The sequence below is a fragment of the Ursus americanus genome, chromosome 11 (assembly GCF_024610735.1).
Source record: "Ursus americanus isolate L20-20 chromosome 11, mUrsAme1.1.p, whole genome shotgun sequence".
NCBI classification, from domain to species: Eukaryota; Metazoa; Chordata; class Mammalia; order Carnivora; family Ursidae; genus Ursus; species Ursus americanus.
This window is the reverse complement of record NC_142137.1, coordinates 41714904-41738841: the sequence shown is the minus strand read 5'-3', so window position 1 is coordinate 41738841 and position 23938 is coordinate 41714904. Positions and strand designations below refer to the sequence as shown.

General features: G+C 36.5%; 1 protein-coding gene across 3 annotated transcripts in view; it reads left to right on the top strand.

Annotated features, from left to right (window-relative positions):
* THEMIS (thymocyte selection associated) overlaps nt 1–23938 on the top strand; it is a 179674-nt gene that overhangs the window by 83477 nt on the left and 72259 nt on the right. For all 3 annotated transcript variants that reach the window (XM_087865475.1, XM_087865474.1, XM_087865476.1), the window contains exon 4: nt 9464–10512. In XM_087865475.1, the coding sequence (XP_087721601.1) occupies nt 9464–10512 (1049 nt within the window). The remainder of the gene's footprint in view (nt 1–9463; nt 10513–23938) is intronic.

The window sequence follows — 23938 nt, the reverse complement described above, 5'->3', positions numbered from 1 at the left end:
TTTAAAAAATTATTGTTGTAGGCATTTGTCTTCTAAATATAAAATGTAGGCTATTTTTAAAAATCAATTGTGGTCTTGTTTTACATTATTCTTTCTTATATTAAAGATTCAAACTTGCCTTGAAGTCAACAGCATATGGCTTGCTAAGTTACTTTCCGATGACCTTGAGTTCAGGCATAGTTGAACACCCTCTTGTCTCAAGTCCTCCCTTTCTCAAGTGATAAAAGAATAAGTCTGAGGCAGGGATAGAAAATTTTAGAGAAACCTTAGGGGTAAAAGCAAGATGAAAAAGATTGAGACCTATAGGAAGCTTTGAAATACTGATTTGCTGAAAAGAGAACATAGTAAGTAAATAGAGAAAAGAAGGAATATAACATAAACTACTCCTGGTGTTACGTTTTTAATATGTTATTGATGTGAAAATTTAGGCATCATAAAGAAGTAGTAGGATGTCTTTAAGTGAAATATTAGTTCCTGGAAACTTGTTCATAATCCCCATTACAGGCCTGAAGCCCCTCTGACTCTCACTATACAGTTCATGATTTGTAAAACATTCTATCTCTTTGGAAAATAGATACAACTAACCATCCAAGACCTCTAACTACTAGTCTCATATAAGTCATAGTAAGATCTGTTTGTGCCTTTCATTGAAAGGTAAAAATTCATGTTAGTGTGCCAAATGGAATACTTAATATTTACAAATGAAAAATTGAGTCAGCTATTTAAAGTTGCTACTAAAAATCAGAAATCTTGCTTGTTAAAACTTTTTATTTGTGTTATGTTTTGATGTACAGATTGATAATTACTTCTCCCCTAATGAAAATTTCAAGAGTTGAAAAGCTGCATTTCATTTTAGGTAAAAACCTCAATGCCTTCCAAAATTTAGGGGTACAGTTTTTGCTTAGACATGTGAAATATCAACTCATTTATAAGTTGAGGGTTGAAATCACAAGCAGAAAGGTGGTATCAGGAAAGCAGTATCTTTTTTTTTTTTTTAAAGATTTCATTTTATTTATTTGACAGAGAGGCAGCCAGCGAGAGAGGGAACACAAGCAGGGGGAGTGGGAGAGGAAGAAGCAGGCTCCCAGCAGAAGAGCCTGATGTGGGGCTCGATCCCAGAACTCTGGGATCATGCCCTGAGCTGAAGGCAGACGCTTAAGGACTGAGCCACCCAGGCGCCCCCAGGGAAAGCAGTATCTGAATATTGAATAATAGGTGATAAATCAATAGCAAAAAAAACAAAACAAAACAAAACACAAAAACCCAAACATTGATCTTTTAGTATTCCAAGATTTCTTCTTTCTTTCATTTTATTTTTAAAAATAATCCCAATATTTATCAATGTCAAAAAGGTGAAATAGTGGTAAAAGGATTTATAACAAAGTGATCAGCACGCTTTATGCCCTTGACCATTCCCAAATTTTCCCCACATTCTGCTACTTCAAGGTAACTGCTTTAAATATTTTGTCCCTGCTTTCTTGTATTTACATTTAAATTTCCAAATAATATGAAGATAGTGCTATTTTTCAAAGCATTGACTTTATACAGGATTAGAAGAACACTAATCTCCTTCATGAAGGCTCCACCCTGGTGACCTCATCAAATTCTGATCACCTCCTAAAGGTCCCATCTCTTAATACCATCACCCTGGGGAGTAGGGTTTCAACATGTGAATACTGGGGGATGAAAACATTAATCTGTAATAGTGTTGTTCTGGGACTTCCATTTAAAACCATCTGGGTGGTCCTGTTCTTTCACCGTGATGGCAGTTTTTAGTCTGGAAACTCAGATATTTCATTTCTGAGATAATTTCTTTGATAATTTCCTTTCAACTATTTTTTTCCCCTTTTTTCTTTCTGTAACTTCTAATCTTTTGTTGAAGCTCCCATACTGATCTAGGACTATTTTCTTCCCTATTTTACATCTTTCTTGTCTTTGGTTTACCTTCAGGGAAAATTCCTTAACTACATTTCCAACTGTTTTAATGAATTTTTAATTTCAGCTATCATATTTTTAATTTCCAAGAGTTATTTCTTACATCATTTTTTAAATGTTACTGTGTTCTTGTTTTAAGAATGCAATATCTTATCTTTCTGAGAATATTTTACAATTTCTTAAAGATTTCTGTGTTCCTTGCATTTTATCGGCCTCTTTTGGGCTTTTTTAAAAAAAGGTTTGGGGTGCCTGGGTGGCTCAGTGGGTTAAGTGTCCCTCTCTTGATTTCAGCTCAGGTCATGATCTCAGGGTCATCAGAGCCTTGAGTCAGGGTCCATGCTCAGCATAGAGCCCACTTAAGATTCTCTCTTTCTCTCTTTCTGAAAAAAAGGGGGGGGGGATTTGATCTGTCACTCTCATTAACTGTTTTCTTCAAATGCCTGGTGATTATTTGCCATTTGTTTATATTTATATGTAAGACACTTTTTTTTTTAAAATTTACAAGTGAGGCACTATTTACATCCAAGCTCTTTGTTTCTGAATTTTAGGTTTCATTTTGCCAGCTTTGTCATCAGAGCATTCCCTAAATTCAGGCTCTGTGAGTCTTTCCTCTGGGGCTTGCTCAGTTTCTTTCAGATCAGTTGTGGGGCTTCTGAAACTATTGTAGCTGAATGGGGAAGTTGCGGAGGGTTTCACCATTTCCCCACAGGTTTAGACTTACTCCTTTGCTTTCAGTCCCGTTTTTCCCCTGCTCACGTATGCCTAGTTTCCAGATTCTGTGACTCTGTATCTACTCTTGCTGCAAAGAGAGAGGTAGTAGGGGTGACTGCTTATCTTCCCCAGAATAGAGTTAGAGATCTGGGGTTAACCACTCTTCAGACATTCAGATAACCCCCTATATTCTCATCCACAGGTCAGAGGGGCCTTATGCCTCCAATTTAGGGCCCTTTTTGAGATCTCATGGGGCAAAAAAGGCTGACTTTTCATTGTACTATGGCTTCTTAGGCACAGAGGCTTTCCTTTTTCTATTCTGCCAAATTTTTGACCATTCTTCCATCTGAGTTCTACCTTCATTCCGTGTAAGGATTGTAGATGTCTTTTAGATTCACAGAATCTTATTCTCTTTTTTCTTTCTCTTTCTTCTCCTTGCCCTCATAGTAAATTTGAGAGAATAAAGGGTTGGAAGACCACATATTTCACCTATAAACCTCACTACTTACTTAAGCTAGTCCCAGCCCAGAGCTTTTCCTGGACCTAGCATTATCTTGAAAGTACTGTTTGCTAATATTGCTAAAAGATAAGTATAATTTATAAACAATATTTTTAATAAAACATAATTTTCAGTAATTCTTAAACATACCAGAGTCAGTTTCTTATGTATTTATTTTTATCTTCTCAATGCATGAGATAAAGTGTCCAATATTGAATAAATCGAATACATGAATTAATGAATGAAACAACTAAAATATTTGTTTCTGTATGTATATTCTACATAGTACAAAGTTCCTATAGGTAACAAGAAAGTTTTCTCACTCACCATATCCAGATTTGATTTATTATGATAACATATTTATGAATTTAATAGCTAGGGAGAATGAATATTCACTTCAGGGCACCAAAGTTGATATCATTTATATTTGTGTAACAGGTTCAATTTTTATTAGTGCTTTTCCTAATGTGCCTATGAAAATATTGAGACTTAACATGATATTTAGAACCAATGAACACTATAGTCTGCTTCCATTTCATTTTCTTCCTTTAGGCAAGTAATCTTATTGCTAACAGAAATATCAAACAGCGAGCAGTATAAGGTACAGTTTACATATGTATTTATTTATTCTTATACTACCAACTGTAAATACTTTACCTGTCAGGGTTCTCCAGAGAAACAGAAGATATTTATAACATTATATATAATTATATTGTATAATATAAACAAAATTATACATTAATTAGTTAATCAATTAATTTTAAGGACTTGGCTCATGTAATTATGGGGGCTAATAAGTTCAACATCCATAGGACAGATTGGCAGGTTGTAAACTGAGGCAGAAGTTGATGCTGTAGTTTGAGGCAGCATTTTTTCTTCTCTGGGAAACTCCAGTTTTTGCTTTTAAAATGATTCAAATGATTAGATGAGGCTCACCTACATTATGGAGGATAACATCCTTTACCCAAAGTAACTGATTGAGATGTTAACCACATCTGCAAAATACCTCCGCAGAAACATCTAGAACAGTGTGTGATTAAGTAACTGGGTACTGTAGCCCAGTCAAGTTGAAACATAAAAATAACCATCACAAACATCAATGGAGGACACGTATTGACATGTATCATCCAGTATAAGAAAATGGCTAGTCACTTCTCGTAGCTCTTATCAATTAAAATTATAATATAAATAAAAATATAAAAGGAAAAGTATTACAAATAAACTAATATTAAATGTAAGTATATTGATTTTAAATGAATTGATTTCTCAGTGAAGGTCATGATGGGGTTTTTTTTCTGCTACAAATATTAGAGAGCAACCCAAAAGGCACTTTCTCTATTTATAAATACAAACAACAGTAGAACCAGGGAATACTATCTAAGAAAATGAAAATTCATTGTATAGTTTCTTTTAAGTTGAAATGAAGTTGAATAAATGGGGAAAAAAAGATAATTCACAGAATATTCATAAAGAGAATTGAGACCAAATGGATGAACTATAAAGAAAATTTTAATTTGAAAGCCTAGAATTAGGCAAGTTTACAAATTATTAGTGCATCTAATAATCATTATAAAGAGTATAATGTGATACAAAAATATAAACAAAACAATTCACTGAGCAATTGGATGTGAAAATACTTTTGAGAAAAATGTAAGTGTAATCTTGCAAAGTAAATGACAAAGAAATCAAACTTAGAGAGTGAAAATTTCTAACAAATATTATAATTATTATTATTAGATAATAATGTAGGAGAAACTAGCAATTGAGAGAAACTGCAGGGTTAGAATTGACAAAACTTGTTAAAAAGAAAATATGTAGAGACAATCATCTCTTAGGGCTTTTTGACTGGGCCTGAGAATCAAACTGACTTAGATTAGAGAAAAGCAGACAGATTTACAGGTTTTATGTGAAAGGGGTGCCCTCAGAAGGGAATGAAGACTCCCAAAATGGCAAAACCTACATGCTTTTATATTGGTTTGAACAAAAGAGGCAACTGAGGAGAAATAACTAAACTAACTATGTGGGGAGGTTAAAGAAAGGTCAGAATTATTTTAACAAGGTCTGTTTGGACAGAATTCACTTGGCTGTAACTCCCTGTAGAAGGATGTTTTTTTTCTCCTGGTATAGAGAAGGCATCTTTCACATGGGAGTTTTGTCTCCTGTTTTCAGGAAGAAAAGGAGAGATTAGAATACCCTTCTTGCACCTGCTGTTTTTCAAGTGCCTTTAGGTCAAAATAATCTTGATGCCAAAATGATTTATTTTGGGGTGGCATATTCTGCCACCCTTGACTTTTGAAGGATAATTTTGCTGGAGACAGAATACTGGGTTGGTGGGTTTCTTTTCTTTAAACACTTTATGTATGCCACTTACTCTCCTCTTGCTTGAATGGTTTCTGAAGAGAAGGACAATCCAATTTTTATCCGTCTTCCTCTAGAGGTAAGATATTTTTTTCTTCTGGCTTCTTCAGGTTTTTTCTTTTTCTTTGATTTTCTGCAGTTTGAATATGATATGCCTACATAGGTAGGTTTTTTGGTATTTATCATGCTTGCTCTTCTGTAAGCTTCCTCAATTTTGGAAAATTCTCCACCATTATTGCTTCAAATATTGTTTCTGTTCCTTTCTCGTTTTCCTTTTGGCGTCCCTGTGATGTGCGTGCTACACCTTTTATAGTTACCCCACAGTGCTTAGATATTCTGTTCCATTTTTTTTTCATTCTTTTTCTTTTTCTTTTCAGTTAGGAAAGTTTCTGCTGATATATCTTGGTATGTCTTCAAGCTCACTGATTCCTTCCTTAGCCATGTCCAGTCTAGTGACGAACCCATCAAAGTCGTTCTTCATATCTGTTATTATGTTTTTAATACCTAGCATTTCCTTTTAATTCTTTGCAAAAGTTTCCATCTCTCTGCTTACATTACCCATCTTTTCTGTGATTTTCTTCCATTAGAGCTCTTAGCATATTAATCATATTATAAATTCCCAGTCTGAAAATTCTAAAATCTCTGCATATCTGAGTTTGGCTTTGTCTCTTTGGACTACACTGTTTGTTTGCCTTTTAATATACTTTGTAATTTTTTGTTGAAAGCTAGACATGATGTATCAGATAAAAGAAACTGAGGCAAATAAGCCTTCAATGTGAGGTTTTCTATTTATCTAGGTGTGAGTTAGTCCATGTTTACTGTTTTCTGTATCTATAAATGTCAGAGGCTAAAATTTTATTCAGTGTCCTTGTTTTTTGTCTCCCTTGTTGTCTTTCCCTAGAGACCTCTTCTTAAACAGAAGTATAAATGCTTCAGTTGTAATCCCCCATTATTATACAGAAGTCTTGTCGATATGATTAGTAAGGTGTAGGGGAGGAGATGTATTCTATAATCCTGTGTTTAGGTCTGCATCTTTTAGTGGCCCTGTGCCCTGTGACCTTCACAAGTGCTTCTCAGCTGTCTTTCCATGCCTCCTTAGGTGAGATAGAATATGGCAAGTGGGGGCTGGAGTTGGGTATTTCCCTTCCCGCATGTGGAAAGATAGAGGAGGTTATTGTTGGGTATTTCCCTTCCCCTACGTCAGTTAAACTCTGGTAAAACCCAAGTTGGTTAGGCTGTGGTAAAATAGTTTTCCTTGAGGGCAGACCTTTTTTAAGGAAAACTGAATGCTATGATTTTTTCCATTACGCTGCCAGAAGCATGAGGGGATTTTTCTCTGATCTTCACCCTGAGAACCTGGTGGGGCTCTTGAAAATAAACAAGAAAGTATGGATGGAGCCCCCTAAACCTGGACACCGAAGTTTTATCTCTCAAGCTTGTCTAGGCTTTGTCTCCAGCAAGTAGTCAATTACTCTTAAAGTGTTCTTACTAGTTGTGGTTTCTGCTCCCAATAAGCTGTAAGTCTCTGTTCACCTATTTCTCTCATTTTGGGGGTGATGGTTTGCCCTGTAACCTCAATTCTCTGATGGACCAAAGAAGAGTTGTTGATTTTCACTGCATGTACTATTTTCCTTATTGAATCTTCTACTAAGGCACGTTCATTGTGATTATTTTTATACCTTAAAATGTCTAGATTGTTCTTTTACAGAAATAAACAGTAAAAGTAAAAATATTTATTGCACCGAATAAGCCATTGAGTAAGATAAACTACAACCTACAGGGGCATGTTTTAAATGATATATACAATACCTTCTATGATGTATAGCAGGAGTATTAGCAGTAGATATTTATTTTTCCCAATGAAATTTTATGTGGAACTCTATTTAACAGATCACATCCTTTAATGCTCAATCAAGGACATTGTTCTGGCAATAGTTATTCATTTGTTCACTTCGTTCATTGAGTACCTACTATGTACCAGAAACCATTCGAGACATTGGGATATATTGGTCAACAAAATAATCAAAGACTCTTGTACCCACAATACCAGATACAGATTGGGATCTAGTTTACATTAGGGTCCGTATGTTCTGATGGATCAATTTAGAGCCCCCAGGAAGTCCTTAATGTTCTACCAATGTTTAACTGTTCCCTCAACTTGAGGAATGGCATGAGCCTATGATGCTTACCTCATGCTAATTCTACAATTCTTAAACCTCATTCATTTCTATTCAACTTGCTGAGATTTTAGAGTTTTTAAAATTACCTTGGGATGCAGGTAAGCCTGCAGCAACAATTTAAAAGTTTGGGTATGTGGGGCACCTGGGTGGCTCATTCGGTTAAGGGTCTGTCTTCAGCACAGGTTATGATCCCAGGTTCTGGGATCCAGCCCTGCATCGGGCTCCTTGCTCAGCAGGGAGCCTGCTTCTCCCTCTCCCTCTGCCTACTGCTCCCCCTGCTTGCGCTCTCTCTCTCTGTCAAATAAATAAATAAAATCTTTTTTTAAAAAAAGCTTGGGTATGCTAAACTTTATACAATGAATCGATGAAGGAAAGAAGTATTCTTTTAGCCTTCTTTTTATTTTTTTTAAATGAATTTTTACCGATCTTCATCCTATAGACAACCATTGATTTTTTTTTCCTGTTCTCTATTCAAGAATATAAAATAATGCTTTTTCATGTTATGTCTCCAGGAACTCTGTTACACAGCATGTTCAAGTAATATGACACAAATTATAAAGTTATAGTTTCCAGATGCTGCATAAAGTTAATAATATAAAAAGTAATAACATAGGTAATGCTTCTTAAGAGGAAATTCTGTTTTCAAAATCTTCCAAATTATTTGTTTTCAAAAGCATGCAAGGAAGAAAGTGTATTGACAGAAGGTGGCTGGAGATATTGGGAAACAACAGTGGATCATGAAAATGCTATAAAACATTACATGGTAGGAAATTGTCAAGAAAATATAAACCATTATACAACCCTGTTAGTAGTAACTTTATTTCTAATTCAAGACCATTATAACAATCTATGTGGGATAGTGTATGGACAGCTGATGAATAATTTTAGAACTATTTTAAGTGTCTGTGTAATGTCAAGCAAAGATGTCTAGGATAGTGGGTGCTTAGAAAGAATTTGAGATTTATTAGTCCCCAGTGCCACATTAGGCAAATAATACATTGGTAAGCACCCCACCAGCATAACTAAGGCTGCTGAATGGCTCCTCTGACTCTGACCCATCCTGTGACACTCCTTTCCTAGGAGAGAAAGAATAACACTCCTTTTCTTCAGCAGAGAAAGAATAACTTTCACATTAGAAAAGGATTGCATCTTGTTCACTTCCATATATTAATCTTAAGTACTTTATATGCCATGATCTTGTGGTGTTGTTCTGCAAGAGGATAGAATTTTGTGTAAAGAATATACGTCTTGGGCCTTATGCAGAGAAGGGTCTTATTTGGAGTACTGAAACTTTCTTCTAAGATAATTTCATATGTTATGTTTGGACCTCAAGAGCATGAGTTCAAATGATATTATAAACCTTCTGAAAAAGATATATACACACAGATATACATTTATAAACATGCACGTATTATGTTTATCTATGTTATGTGTGATAAAGCTATTTAAAAAACAGGAGAATGATTAACTCTAGAATCAGAACAGTTATTCTTGGGTTGTAGTGAGGAGGTTGAAATTTTGATAAGCTTCACAGGGCTCCAAGGGACAAGTTAATATCTCTTTTTTAAGCTGAGTAATGAGCTTTTGGGTGTCGATTTTACATACGATCTACTTCATTTTAAAATGTGAAAAAAAGAAAGTCACACATAAGAAATGTTATATCATGAACATCTGATTTTTTTAAGTGGAATTTATCTATGGTGCCAGGAGAGATTCTAATACTGTATCAGAGCAACATTGTGATGGACAAAATGTCATAGTCTTTTTATTTTTCTTTCAGTCCGAAAGGATATAGTCCGCATCCTCCCCAGTTTAGATGTTGAAGTCAAAGACATTACTGACAGTTATGATGCCAACTGGTTTCTTCAGCTATTATCTACACGAGATCTCTTTGAAATGACCAGTAAAGAGTTCCCCATAGTGGCTGAAGTCATAGAGGCACCTCAAGGAAATGAGCTGCCCAGAAGTATTTTACAGCCTGGGAAAACCATTGTGATCCACAAAAAGTACCAGGCATCGAGGATCTTAGCTTCAGAAATTCGGAGCAATTTTCCTAAGAGGCACTTCTTGATCCCCACTAGCTATAAAGGCAAATTCAAGCGGCGACCTCGGGAGTTCCCAACTGCCTATGACCTTGAGATAGCAAAGAGTGAAAAGGAGCCTCTCCACGTGGTGGCCACCAAAGCCTTTCATCCCCCTCATGACGAGCTGTCATCCGTATCTGTTGGGGACCAGTTTCTAGTGCATCACTCACAGACGACTGAAGTCCTTTGTGAGGGAATCAAAAAAGTGGTGAATGTTCTGGCCTGTGAAAAAATCCTCAAAAAATCCTATGAGGCAACACTGCTCCCTTTGTACATGGAAGGAGGTTTCGTAGAGGTGATTCATGATAAGAAACAGTACCAGATTTCTGAGCTCTGTGCGCAGTTCCGCTTGCCCTTCAATGTGAAGGTATCTGTGAGAGATCTTTCCATTGAAGAAGACATTTTGGCTGCTACACCAGGACTGCGGTTGGAGGAAGCTATCACAGACTCTTATCTACTCATAAGTGACTTTGCCAACCCCAGGGAGTGCTGGGAAATTCCTGTCAGCCGCTCAAATATGACTGTTCAGTTAGTTAATAGTTTTTCTAGGGATGCAGGATCCGTTCTAGTCAGGACTCTGGTTGAAGAGATCACCGAAGAACAATATTACATGATGCGAAGATATGAAGGCTCTTTCTCCCATCCCCCACCTCGCCCTCCCAAACATCCCTCAGTGGAGGAAACAAAGTTAACCCCGCTCACCTTAGCAGAAAACAGGGCTGTGGGTCAGCCTAAGTCTCCCAAGGTAAGGCTATGATTTTGTAGTTTTTCCTTTTTAGGATTTTTCTTGAGGCAATTTATTTCAAGTCTCCTCTGAGTTTGTTTTTTGCTTACTTTTCTTTCTTTCATGCCATATTTGAAGTGAGCCTTTCTGATGCACAGTAGATGAATGAACATCAACAGAGCATAAGCTGTTGCAGCATTTTGTATTTTGATGCTTAACCAGTAGATGTGACAGGAAGTTTGTATTGAATTAGAGATAGCAGGGATGACATTTGGATTTGATGACCCAAGTTGCCATCTCAATGGGTTTTGGTAATTAGGAATGTTTTATAAGGTGCCTCAGAAGCAAATCTCTTTTATTTTAAAGTGCTGTTCTTTTTCTAGGTAGAGTTGTTTTAATACTTCATCCAGGAAATGAGCATACAATAAACTCCCTTCTTCGGGGGGGTTACCAGTAGCATGCATCTATAACACATGTCTTCATTTTGTTTTATGTGCAGAAAGATGTAAAAATATCTTGGCAGAACTGTGTGTGAGCATACGAGCAGCTGCCCACATTCTGCCTATCTGAGGATTGTAATCTTTAACAGTTCTATTGAAAAACAAAATCAATAAAATTGCAGACAGTGTGAGATCATACCAGAATCAACAACACCATAACCATTGGAAAGATTTGGGGAGGGGATGGGGTTCAGCTTCATTTCTACTTGAAGTCTTTTCCTCATGAAAACTGCCAGCTGAATGCCTGGAAAGCACCTGCCCTTACACCACGGAGTGTAGGTCGTTTATCTGGCCGGCAGTGGTTCTGTGGTGTGTGGAAGGAGTGCATTCTGGCCTGGCAGATGTTGTGCTAGCAGCTTGGGGAAACAAAGCAATTAGTAAAACAAAGAGAGATGCTGTGTTTACTCTCTGTACTCAGGAATGATAGCAGCCTCCGGCTTCAAGTATGTGGGTATGAAAATACTTTTAATTCTGCATTTCAAAGATTGCATTCTGAGTGTATGCTGGATAAATCTGGTAAGAATCTTCAAGCTCATCTTCAGAAAAAAGATAAAAGCAGCAGAAATTTCCTTTCCAGAAAAATGATCTTGAAGGAGTCATTTTAAATTAAACAATAGTTCCCAAATAATGTTGATTAACAAGCTGCTATTAATATGGAAAGTGCCTGGCTTCTCCTGTTTAATATATTTTTATTGCTGAATGGAATGATGGGAGAGATGGAATGCTGGTCTCATTTTTAGTGGAATAATCCCCCTTTATGCCGTCCCAAGGTGTTCATGCCTAAACTTCCAGAACCCGTGAATATGTTACATTAGGTGGCAAAACGTACTCTGTACATGTGCTTAAAATTAAGGATTTAGAGATGAGGAGATTATTCTGGATTAACCAGATAGGTTTCACTCAATCACAGATCCTTAAAAGAACATTTCCCAGTTGAGGTCAGGGTCAGAGAGAGGTGCGACTCAATGGAATGGTCACAGAGAGACAGTGTTGCTGCCTTTGAAGATGAAGGAAGGGAGGGTTGAGTCAAGGGATGCAGATGGTCTCTAGATGCTAGAAAAGTTATGAAAACATTCTCCCCTAAAGCCTCCAGAAAGGAACATAGTTCTGTCAACACCTTCATTTTAGCCAATGGGGCTTGTGTAGGATTTCTGACTTACAGAACTGTAAGATAATACATTTGTTTTGTTTAAGGCACCATGTTTATGTTAGAGCAGCAGTAGAAACCTAATATAAGACAGAAGTTGAGCAGGAGGAATAAGTAAAAACTTTACATAGAAAAATCTATATTTAAGTTAGAACTTGTTTTTTTGGCAAAGTAGCTTTCTTTTTCTTTTTCTTTTTAATGAATTTATTAGCTCATGTACCCATGGAGAACCTAAGGGTACAGCTAAACTCCAGGGACAGTTGGAAGCATGATTTTGAGTGTGGCCAAAGTGGGTCTTGCTTTTCATCACAGAGTTATTTTCACAGACTAGTTTTATTCATACAAGGAACACTACGATGATGGTTCCAGCATCATTTAGTCTCACCACTTGATAAGAATATCATCTCTTTGTTTGTTTTCAGTTTAAAAAGAAGGGGACTTTGGAGCACATGCCCATTACCTGGTTCAATCAATTCATTGGCGTCCCCAACTATAGCCAAGATTGGTGGGGAAGGGAATTGTCTCAAGAGTTGTCTCAAATGGTAGAGATAAGTGTGAAGTATGTGAAGATCTGGAGATGTCCATTACAATCAGAAAGGAAGGATTTGAAAATCCTAAATTACTAAGAAAGCATTGAAAAAATAGGTTAAAAGTTTTAAAAATGCCATTTCATAGAATGTCATATGAAAATGATCCAAGTGTTTTATTAGGAGAGAAACTCACAAAACAAGTTACGCTAGGTTACTGACTTGGAAAAACTCCCAGACCCCCTCTTGAGTTTCTCCTTTACTCACACAACTGCCACACTCACAATACTTCTGATACCAGGTATGTAAGGTTTCTGACACCAAGCAGTTTGTTGACACCAAGTGGGTGTCCTACAACTTAACTCAATTCTGACACTACTTACCTAGAGATAACATCAGATTCCATATGTTAAGGGCTCAGTCCCTCAAGACTGCCCCCCCCCTGACTTCAGATGCTAATTGCAAGTGGTAGGTCCTCAGGTTACCTACAACTTCTGTCTGAGAAGGCTACAAATTGGAGGTTCCCACAAGCCCCTCCTCAGGTTCAGTGAATTCCCTAGCATGGCTCAGAGAACTCAGAGATTGGGTTTACTAGTTTATTAAAGGATATGATAGTTTATTAAAGAATGAATAGTCAGAGGAAGAGATATGCAGGGCAAGGTCTGGTAAGGTCCTGAACACAGGAGCTTCTATCCTGTACATTTGGGATACTCCACCCGTATGGATATGTTTGCTAACCTGGAAGCTGTCCAGATCTCATACTTTTGGGATTCTTATGGAGGCTTCCTCACGTAGGGATGATCAATTATTAACTTCATTTCCAGTCCCTCTCCCCTCTTTGGAGAATTCTGGAGTGGACAGTTGGGGAGTGCTGAAAATTCCAACCTTCAAATTATGGGGTGGTTTTTCTGATGACCAGCTCCCATCCAGAAGCCCAACTAGAGTCACCTCATTAGAACAAAAAAATATTGCTACCACCCGGGAAATTCCAAGGGATTTAGGAACTCCATGTCAAGAACGAAGGATAGAGACCAATATATATATTTTCTAGGATCTTACAGTTACTAAAATAAAACTAATGCAATCTTTGACTAAATTCATATGTATAGGATTCCAGATCAACTTAATAATTCCTAACTGCTTGTTCACTGGTCAGACCCCACATGGATTCTTTAGTCTATTTCTGAGTGTCACTTCTTCCTCTTTCATGTTTTTAAGACTTATGTATTTCAGAGAAAGAGAGCTAGAGAGCGCACAAGTGGGAGGGGCAGAGGGGGAGAGAGAATTTCAAGCAGATTCCATGCTGAGCATGGCTAAGTGTGCATTCTTATTTTCTGTTACAACATTGTCTGAGAGTCAAAAGGAGGACAATTTTGGTTAATATGTGGGAATAGATTTCTTGTCCCCTAAAAGACAAAAGCAGAAGCTAGGAAACCCTAGGTCAGTGATGTTATCAGGACACTTGCACTCGGTTGAAAGTTTATCAGTCAAATTGAGAAGGGTCTATAATTCTTTGTTTATAATTAGTTTCATTAATGCTAGTGTGGTAGATAAAGAACTATATTTTCTCTGAAATCACTTTAAAATGGCAGAGAATGCTATAATTTCCCTGTTCTCAGACCTACTGACCTCATTTTCAACACTTTTTCTTACCATGAAGATAGAAATCTGCTTAGTGGATCATTTTTGGAATACAAACAGAAGCTCTGTCAGTTTCTGCATAATCTACTTGACAAGTCTTGCAACCAACTATTTCTTACCATCACAGTGTCATCCTTTCATATATTTCTTTTATGTTTCTTCTGATACCTACATTAAAGCTCTTCTATCTATGTATGCTTTTAGAAGTGATTGGTTAGAACACTTTTTATACTCCACAGGCAGGAAGCAGCCATTGAAAACAAGCCTCTAAGATTTTGACTTGCATATGGAATATTGCTTTAAATTCAGAGAACAGTTTGTAAGGGCTGTTCAGAGTTTAAATATTCAAACCCACTTAACTCCTTAAAATACCTTATTCTATATGTAGAGTATCAGATTCCTCATTATGTAAGTTTACTTATGCCTTCCCAATGGGTCATTACTTTTCCTAGATCATTTCTTGCTCTGTGAAACAACAGGACGGATGCATGTGCTACCTGAGAGTACAGGTATGCATCACCAGTGATGAACGCTACAGGTTCATCTAAGAAGTTTAGAAATTGAGAATATATGAGGACAGGTTGTAGGAACTAGGATAAATAGAACTGTTTTCCAGGGTAGAATTGCAGCTGCTCTCTAGCTTGAGCAATGCCTAGAATAAGGAAGGATCGATGATAGTAGCACTTTGAGAATTATAATATGGATATGAACAGGGGCAGGTGAGGGATGTGGGGGGGTAGATATCACCAGAGATGACAGCACATCTCGAGGCCTTGGAAGTTTTACATGGAAGGACTTTATTGTTGTTTTGAAAACGTGATAGCTGTTAGGGGGAATTAAGGTTGGGATCTGAACAAAGGGATGAGAATGTACAGTGACCCCTCAACATTCTTTTTGGGCTTATGACAATGTAGACGTAGTATCTTTAAGATCTTTGCATTCTGTTTCTTAATCAGATGAGAACAGTATTATAAAATTATTAATAAATGGCTGGGCTTAACATTGTTTACTAAATGGGAATGTTGTGGGGCAGACTCTCCTTTCCTGAGGGTTAGTTCCTATGTCAGAAGTAGTTTCAGATAGTTTGAAAGAACATGTACTCACTGGGGTTTTTGCCTGTCATGAATATATATGGCTATGACTTCTGAGTGCCACATAGGAGAAATGTAACTTCTGTATTCCGATGAAAGGGCCTATAACCAGATAGAAAAACAAACCTTTGGTTGAAAGATGAGATATTCCACTCCTTCGGAGACTGCACCTGGGACCAGAAATCTTGCATTTCACTAACTCTGTTTGGCCATTTAATGCCCAAGTGTCCACTTTGCTGCCGGAATTTCTAGATTTCTGTCGGACAAGAACACCCACAGGAGACATTAAGGCAAAGAGCAAGGGAGGCAGTAATGGCAAGGTAGTGTGATTTGAGCAGAAAACAAACCCGGTACCAGAATTAGATGAGAGCTGAAAAAGGCAGAGGGAAGCAGTAGTTTCTGGGAGGTGCAGAGAGAACTCTTTACCAGCTACTGCTGGGTGCTAAGGCTCACTTCTAATCCGGTGTGACAGCAGCTGAAAAGTGTTAAAGAAATCATGCTCCTAGGGTAAATCTAGATCGTTAGAGAATAGTATTATATCCTCTGCTTTGTTTTTGTTAACCTGATGTAGTGTTAAGACATTAAGATTTGTAACCAACTCTGCACCTCTGAAGATTGATACCTATCTACTCGCGATGCATTCTCAGTCTAACGTAGAAGCTGTAAGTCTGTTTCCCTGTAAATAGGGGAAAGTTATGTTTTAGCAGTCTTCAGAGACCAAAGGCAAAGATGGTAGAACATGGGCACACTTAAAAAATTGGGATTTTAAATCTGAGAAATAAGAAAGAGGGAACTTATGATCTTCCTTTAAAAAGTTGACAAATTTAGCATATTTTCAGCAGGTGTTTGAACTGTCCTCAAGGTTAAGGGTTTTGAGTTGCCCAAGATCTGTAGCCTAATTTAAAGGCATGAGCCTGTAAACAGCCAACTATAGTAAGAGCAAGTAAAAAAGGTGGGAGGAGAAGGGAAAGGACGAATAAAGGAAGTGCTGAGTTGAAAATCAGCCAAACTCAAGTTCCAGTTGAAACCCTGCAGGCAGAACTCTGTACCCAATGGGAAACGTAGAGTAGTTGTAAACTCTTTTTGTGCTTCTGGAAGTGAGAGAGTAAACAGAACTTTTAAAGGTTTCCTCTGGAATAACATGTACTATATTAATACTTCTAGCGGGATAGCCAAAGAATTGCTTAAATGACTTTTAAATGAAAAAAGAAAATGGGTTAAAATCAGGCATTAAGGAGACATGGCTTGATTTTCAGGAAATGTCAACCAAAAAAATGAATGTTATTCAACTAATAATAAAATATTCATTTTTTCTAGAGAGTTTATGTCCAAAGAACACTGTTTTCTTCCTCAGAGGCTGAAGTGTACTCCTACTCCGAAATACTTGAATTAACCAAAATTTTGGCCCTCTTTGAGTTTTCAACTGACAACGTTCTCAGCAGGGGAGTGAGGAAAGACTGATGAAAAACATTAGTGAATACTGCTCCTTCCCTCCCTTTCCCATCTGTGGAGTCAAGAACTAAAATATACCACCAAATATGTGATTATCACATTTTCAGTGTTAATGGTTATTATTTTTTAGCTGCAAAAAGAAGTCATTTAAAAATTTGTTTGTTATCCCAATGGATTGACAGAATGATTGAATGAAATTTATAGTAAATCATTTCACATTAGATTTCTGGTTTTTACGAAGATTAGGATAGTTTTCATTTTTTTTAAAACATTTGTAACATGGAAATCCCTGTTTAGAAATGAGCAGCTATCACTGAAGAATCAATAATTTGAAATACTCAGTGCACAATATGTATAAAGTAAGGGAATTTGAATTGCCAACTTCCTATAGTCCCTATAGGGATTCATTGATTCATTGAGTTGAGTGTGGGCCCACTAGATATTTAAATACTGTTCTTTGAGCTCACTACCTTTAGTGTTGTTTTTAAATTTTCAAAAAATCTAAAGAGTAGGTGGAGAAATCTAGAGGAGTTTTCCAGTTTTCCAGCTGGCTTTGCAGTTTCAAAAACTGATTTATCTGAGTTTTCCATTACTATATCAGTTCTGAATTTATTTTAGAATAAAAACCTTACCTAGAAATAAATTGATAAGACATAAGCTATATATTTGAGCAAATATGTTTTGCTACAACTCACAGTTTCTTATAAGTGAACCATTACTTTTAATCTTTTGGTGGTGTTTCCAGACCTATATAAATGAAAACATTTATGTTTTGCTTCCCAAACCAAATTTCCTGGGTAAATGTTAAGATAGAAAATGAGCACAAGAGCGCTATGAAAGAATGCATAAGGTTAGGCCTCCTAAAATCAGTATTTTTTTAAAATTTGAAAAGTAGAAAACTCAAGAAGAAAAAGATTTACCTCAATACTAGAGGAGAGTAGTAAGTAAAAATGAACATAGAATTTAAGAGAGTAGAGGGTCCATAAAAACTCTAAAAATTCAAAGAGAAAGAAATGATTCATACTAATGCATTATTTAAGGACAGACTCAGCCAGCCTATTACAGCACTAAAATTTTTTTTGTCATACTTCATCCAGAATCTAACTTCAATATGATCATGATGTCTTGGAAAACCTCTACCTAGTACTTAATTATCAATATATACTTCTAAAAGAACAAGTTGCTTTTAGCTATTTTGTAAGATATGCCATTGTTTAAGATATTTACCATGAACCAGTCACATAGCTAATTTAAAATCTGGTGAGGAGAAAAAACATTAGAGGAAATCCTGTAAGATCATAAGGCCATTTACTACAAAATTAGCCGAATGGAGTAAATATATATATATATTTATATATATATATCACAGACCACAAGAACTGTATAATAATATTTATGCAAAGAATTGTAAAGGGCTGATTGTAAAATTGTGGAGTAAAATAATATATAAAAGCAAGAAATATCCATTCTCCTAGTGTAAGAGATAAGAACGTAGTTTTAACTTGTGATGTTAAGCTTATTTAGATCACTAAACTTTATATGCCATTTGTCCTTAATGGAAATTTGTTGTTTCCAAATCCTTTCCAAACCTTAACTAATGTTTAACAAGTACATGCTTACTAGTTGTGAAATAGGATAAAACACAAGGTCATATGAATTATGTAATCCAAGGATGGGAATTGCCCTACCCAGATATTTTCCTCTTCATTGTCTCTGGTTCTAGCTTCTCCCCTGAGGTGTAATCATTTCTGTATTTTTCCATTTGCACTAGACTCTTCTCGAGCCAAATTTGCTCTCACAGGGTTGACAGGCATCCTGTGTTCAATAAAATACCATAAGGTCTATGATTCAAGCTGCTCAGTGTTCCGTAATTAAAAAACTACTTGCCCATGAACTCTTTCTTTGTTCCTGGCATTATGCTAGGTGCTTACATGTATTATTATCTTATTTAATCTTTCACACAGCTTCATGAAATGGGTGCTGTTATTATCCCTATTTTGCAGATAAGATGAATGAGGCTGAAGGTTATGTAATCTATCCTTGTTGGCAAATTTTGTTATCAATCCTTAGTCCTCATATTATTTTTTTTTAATTTCAGTATAGTTAACATACAGTGCAATATTAGTTTCAGGTGTACAATATGGTGATTCAACTTCCAGACATCACCCAGGGCTCATCACGTTGAGTGCATTCCTGAATCCCTATCACCTGTTTCATCCATTCCCCCACCTACTTCCCCTCTGGTAACATCAGTGTGTTTCTTATGGTTTGGAGTCTGTTTCTTGGTTTCTCTCTCTCTTTTTTCTTTTACTCATTTGATTTGTTTCTTAAATTCCACGAATGAGTGAAATCATATGGTATTTGTCTTTCTCTGACTGGTTTATTTCGCTTAGCATAATACGCTCTAGCTCCATCCATGCCATTGCGAATGACAAGATTTCATTCTTTTTTATGGCTGAGTGATATATATATATATATATCATATATATATATATATATATATGCCACACCTTCTTTATCCATTTATCTATCAACGGATACTTGGGCTGCTTTCATAGTTTGGCTATTGTCAATAGTGCTGCAGTAAACATTGGGATGCATGTGTCCTTTTGATTTAGTATTTTTGTATTTTCTGGGTAAACACCGAGTAGTGTGGTTATTGGATCACAGGGTAGTTCCATTTTTAATTTTTGGGGGAACATCCACACTGTTTTCCACAGTGGCTGCACCAGTTTGCATTTCTACCAACAGTGCACGAGGGTTCCTTTTCCTCCACATCCTCACCAGCACGTTGTTGTTTCTTGTGTTTTTTATTGTAGCCATTCTGACAGGTGTGAGATGTCTCCTTGTAGTTTTGATTTGCATTTCCCTGATAAGTGATGTTGAGCATCTTTTCATATGTCTGTTGGCCATCTGTATGTCTTCTTTGGAAAAATGTTCATGTCTTCTGCCATTTTTAATCGGTTTATTTTGGGGGGTGTTGAGTTGTGTAAGTTCTTTTAGAGGGAACATACCTCAACATAATAAGGGCCATGAAAAATGATTGAAATTGAAATTGATATGAAAAATTATATGAAAAATCCATAGCTAACATCATACTCAATGGGAAAAACCTTAGTGCTGTTCCCCTAAGGACAGGAACAAACAAGGATGTCCACTCTCACTCCTTTTATTCAACAAACTACTGGAAGTCCTAGCCACAGCAATCAGACAAAAAGAAATAAAAGGCACCTGAATTGGTAAAGAAGAAGTAAAACTTTCATTATTTGCAGATGACATGATACTGTGTATAGAAACCCTGAAAGACTCCACCAAAAAATTACTAGAACTGATAAACAAATTCAGTAAAGTTGCAGGATGCAAAATCAATATGCAGAAATCTGTTACATTTCTAAACACTAATAATGAAGCAGCAGAAATCAAGGAAACAGTCTCATTCACATTTGTAAAAAAAAAAAAAAAAAAAAAAGCAATTAGATACCTAGGAATAAACCTAACCAAAGAAGTGAAAGACCTGTACTCTGAAAACTTTAAAACACTTAGGAAAGTAATTGAAGACAACACAAAGAAATGGGAAGACATTCTATGTTCATGGGTGGGAAGAACAAATATTGTTAAAATGTCTATACTACTCAAAGCAATCTACACATTTAATGCAATCCCTGTAAAAATACCAACAGCATTTTTCACAGAACTATAACAAACAGTTCTAAAATTTGTATGGAACCACAAATGACCCCAAATAACCAGAGCGATCTTGAAAAAGACAAGCAAAACTGGAGGTATCACAATTCTAGACTTACATTATGAAGCTATAGTAATCAAAACATTTTGGTACTGGCACAAAAGCAGACACATAGATTAATAATAGAAATCCTGGAAATAAACCCACAATTATATGGTCAACTAATCTTCAACAAAAGAGAAATGAATAGACAATAAGAAAAAGACAGTCTCTTCAACAAATGGTGTTGGGGAAACTGGTCAGCCACGTGCAGAAGAATGAAACTTGACCACTTTCTTACAGCATATACAAAAATAAACTTAATATGGATTAAAGACCTAAAAGTGAGACCCGAAACCATAAAAATCCTAGAAGAGAGCCAGACAGTAATGCCTCCGACATCGGCTATAGCAACGTTTTTCTAGAATGTCTCCTGAGGCAAGGGAAATAGAAGCAAAAATAAACTATTGGGACCACATTAAAATAAAAAGGTTCTGCACAGTGAAGGAAACAATCAACAAAATTAAAAGGCAACCTCCTGGACGGGAGAAGATTTTGCAAATGATATATCAAATAAAGGGTTAGTATCCAAAGTCCTCGTATTATTTGAATATGAAGCAGTAAGTGGCATAGTTGAACACTCCCTCCTTTTTGAAATCCATTCTTTGTTTTCTGGAACATCATGCCCTTCTGGTTTTCTTGTACTGTAGTGGTTGAATTTCCTCCTGGATTTTTGACTGTCTTTCCCTCTTGTGGTCTCCCTTAACTGTAAGTATCTGAGTGCTTTAGAACTTAATCCTTACTTAGTATCATCTCTCTCCAGGCCCACTTTTTAAGTCCACATCCCTACTCACAAATTCTTTATTTTATACCTATAAAACAGCTCTCAGAATTAGTCACATGTATGGATTCATTAAGAAAAGCAACTGGAAATGGGCTCATATTTTTCCTTTAAAATCTACTTTAATGTGCTTAGATGTCATCTTCTAAAGAAAGTTCAGTCTTTGAGAGATGGTAGCCTATGACATTGTGTCTGGTCTGTTGGAGTTATCAGAGGTGAGAGAAGTGATCAGGTGAAGATAGACACTTCCTTCTGATGTTATTCATTTGTAAATGTAGGTTTATCATGCTTAGGATTTTTTTTTTTTTTAACTGCTCCAGTGATGGCAAAAAACTGTGTAAGAGATGTTAGAATTTTAGGGAAGGCCTAAGTTCATTCCTGGAATCAGTAGAAAACTTTTTAGTAACGATTCAAGTTTCACTGAAATAAACTTAAGGAGCTGGACCTCAAACAAGGACTAGGACCAGTAATTTTGGAATTCCACACGAAGTAGGTGATAGCACAAGGTCGAGAGAGACTGTCAAGCCTTTTCTTCATCAAGGCAGATAGGACCCTATTAAAGAAAAGAGGACTAATAAGGATCAATATGTTAAAGAGCTCAGAATAATCGACACATCCTTAATAAGCCGAGAAAAATTCGGAGTATATTACTGCTACATAGAGGAAAACTAGAACTACATAATTGCAATAAATATTGAGGAGAAAGATTTAAAATCTGTTGTTTGCATTTCTTTAGATATTACTCTAATTGTGTATTTTATGTAAAATGCTCTTAAATTATTTATACCTATAATTATTTTAAAATGTTAAGATAATGATTATTATTATAGTTGTTTACACTTATTTTAGCTCCATAGATGTAAAGCCTTAATTGTGTGCCATTTGCTGTGATAAGCACTGGAGACACATTAAGAGAATGAAGCACAATATCTAAATTCAGGAGACTTTCTGTCTAATGGATTAGACACAGGAAGATAATTTCAGTATGAAAACTGGAGAGAAGAATGCTATTAGTTGGAGAGTGAACGGATTTGGGGGACAATTTATTATGATCTATCAAAAATTAGGATTGAGCTCAGAAAAGGATATTCAGATGAAGTAAGTGAGTTTAGACAAGTAGAATTAGTTAGATGTACAGCGGTGTTTACTGTGATCCAGCCAGAAGGAGCGTCAGGTGTTGGTGATAGTGTGTAGACATAACTCTATCAGGATCCTGGAGAGGTTTATAATGGCTGTAGTATTCAGCAATATTATGAGGGTGGAACAGCAAGTAGGGCCAGATCTGGAAAAGTGTGTCATTACCAAGTTTCTTAGCTCAGGTTCATAAGTAGTTTGGTTCACTTCTTAATCATTCTGTTCCTGATGAGGAATGCCACTTCCTCAATATCAGCTTCCTAGGTTCTCTGCAACATTGTGCTCTCCCAGTGTTCAGGGCTCAGTCTTCACGTTACCTTTGCCTGGCTCAGCCATCAGGTGATTGCATGACTATGGACCAGTCTGTCCTTGGCTAATTTCCTAAAGATTGCTGACTATGTTCTTGGGGACTCCACCCATCATCCTTTCATCTTTTTTAGTCATTTCTTCCTTTCTTTTTATTTTCCTTTCTTTTATTTGCCAAGAGGTACTTTTTTTTTGTTTTTTGGGTTTTTTCCCCCTGTACTTCCACTCCTTTTTTGACAACAGACCCTAGTGCCCCATTAAGCCCACAGCTTAGCACCTGAAACAAGCTAGTTCCCATTTTCACCTCCCCCTACTAAAAGAAATGCTGCATTTTATTATTCTAGCACAGAAGAGAATGAAGACCAACAAAATCAGTTGTATTCCATATTAAAAAAAAATAGTCCTTCCTTAAACTGGTCTATTTTTTAAGGAATTTGTACTTTCTATAGAGGATAGAGAAAAAATGGATGGTATTTTAGAGTTCCCAGTAGGGAGATAATAATAAAATTTCTATTTTAGATACAAAACATCTAGAAAAGTCAGGGCGCCTGGGTGGCACAGCAGTTAAGCGTCTGCCTTCGGCTCAGGGCGTGATCCCGGCGTTATGGGATCGAGCCCCACATCAGGCTCCTCCGCTAGGAGCCTGCTTCTTCCTCTCCCACTCTCCCTGCTTGTGTTCCCTCTCTCGCTGGCTGTCTCTATCTCTGTTGAATAGATAAATAAAATCTTTAAAAAAAAAAAAACATCTAGAAAAGTCAAGTTTGTAGAGACAGAAACAGATAAGTGGTAGCCTAGAGTGGTGGGTAGCAGCAGAGATGAACTACAAACAGGTGTGAAGGAATTTTCTGGGTGAGGAAATGGTTGCCCAACCCTTTAAATTTATTAAATTCATTGAACTGTACACTCTGAATGGTGAAAAAATCTATTATACTTAAATAAATTCTATTAAAATGTCCATTTTGGAAAATCTAACTATCGAGCAGATAAACAATTCAAATAGAAGCAGAGAGAACAGTTAGAGAGCCAAAGTACCAATATCAGAGAGAGAGAAATGACTGCCTCTGTGACTGGAAGACAAATATTC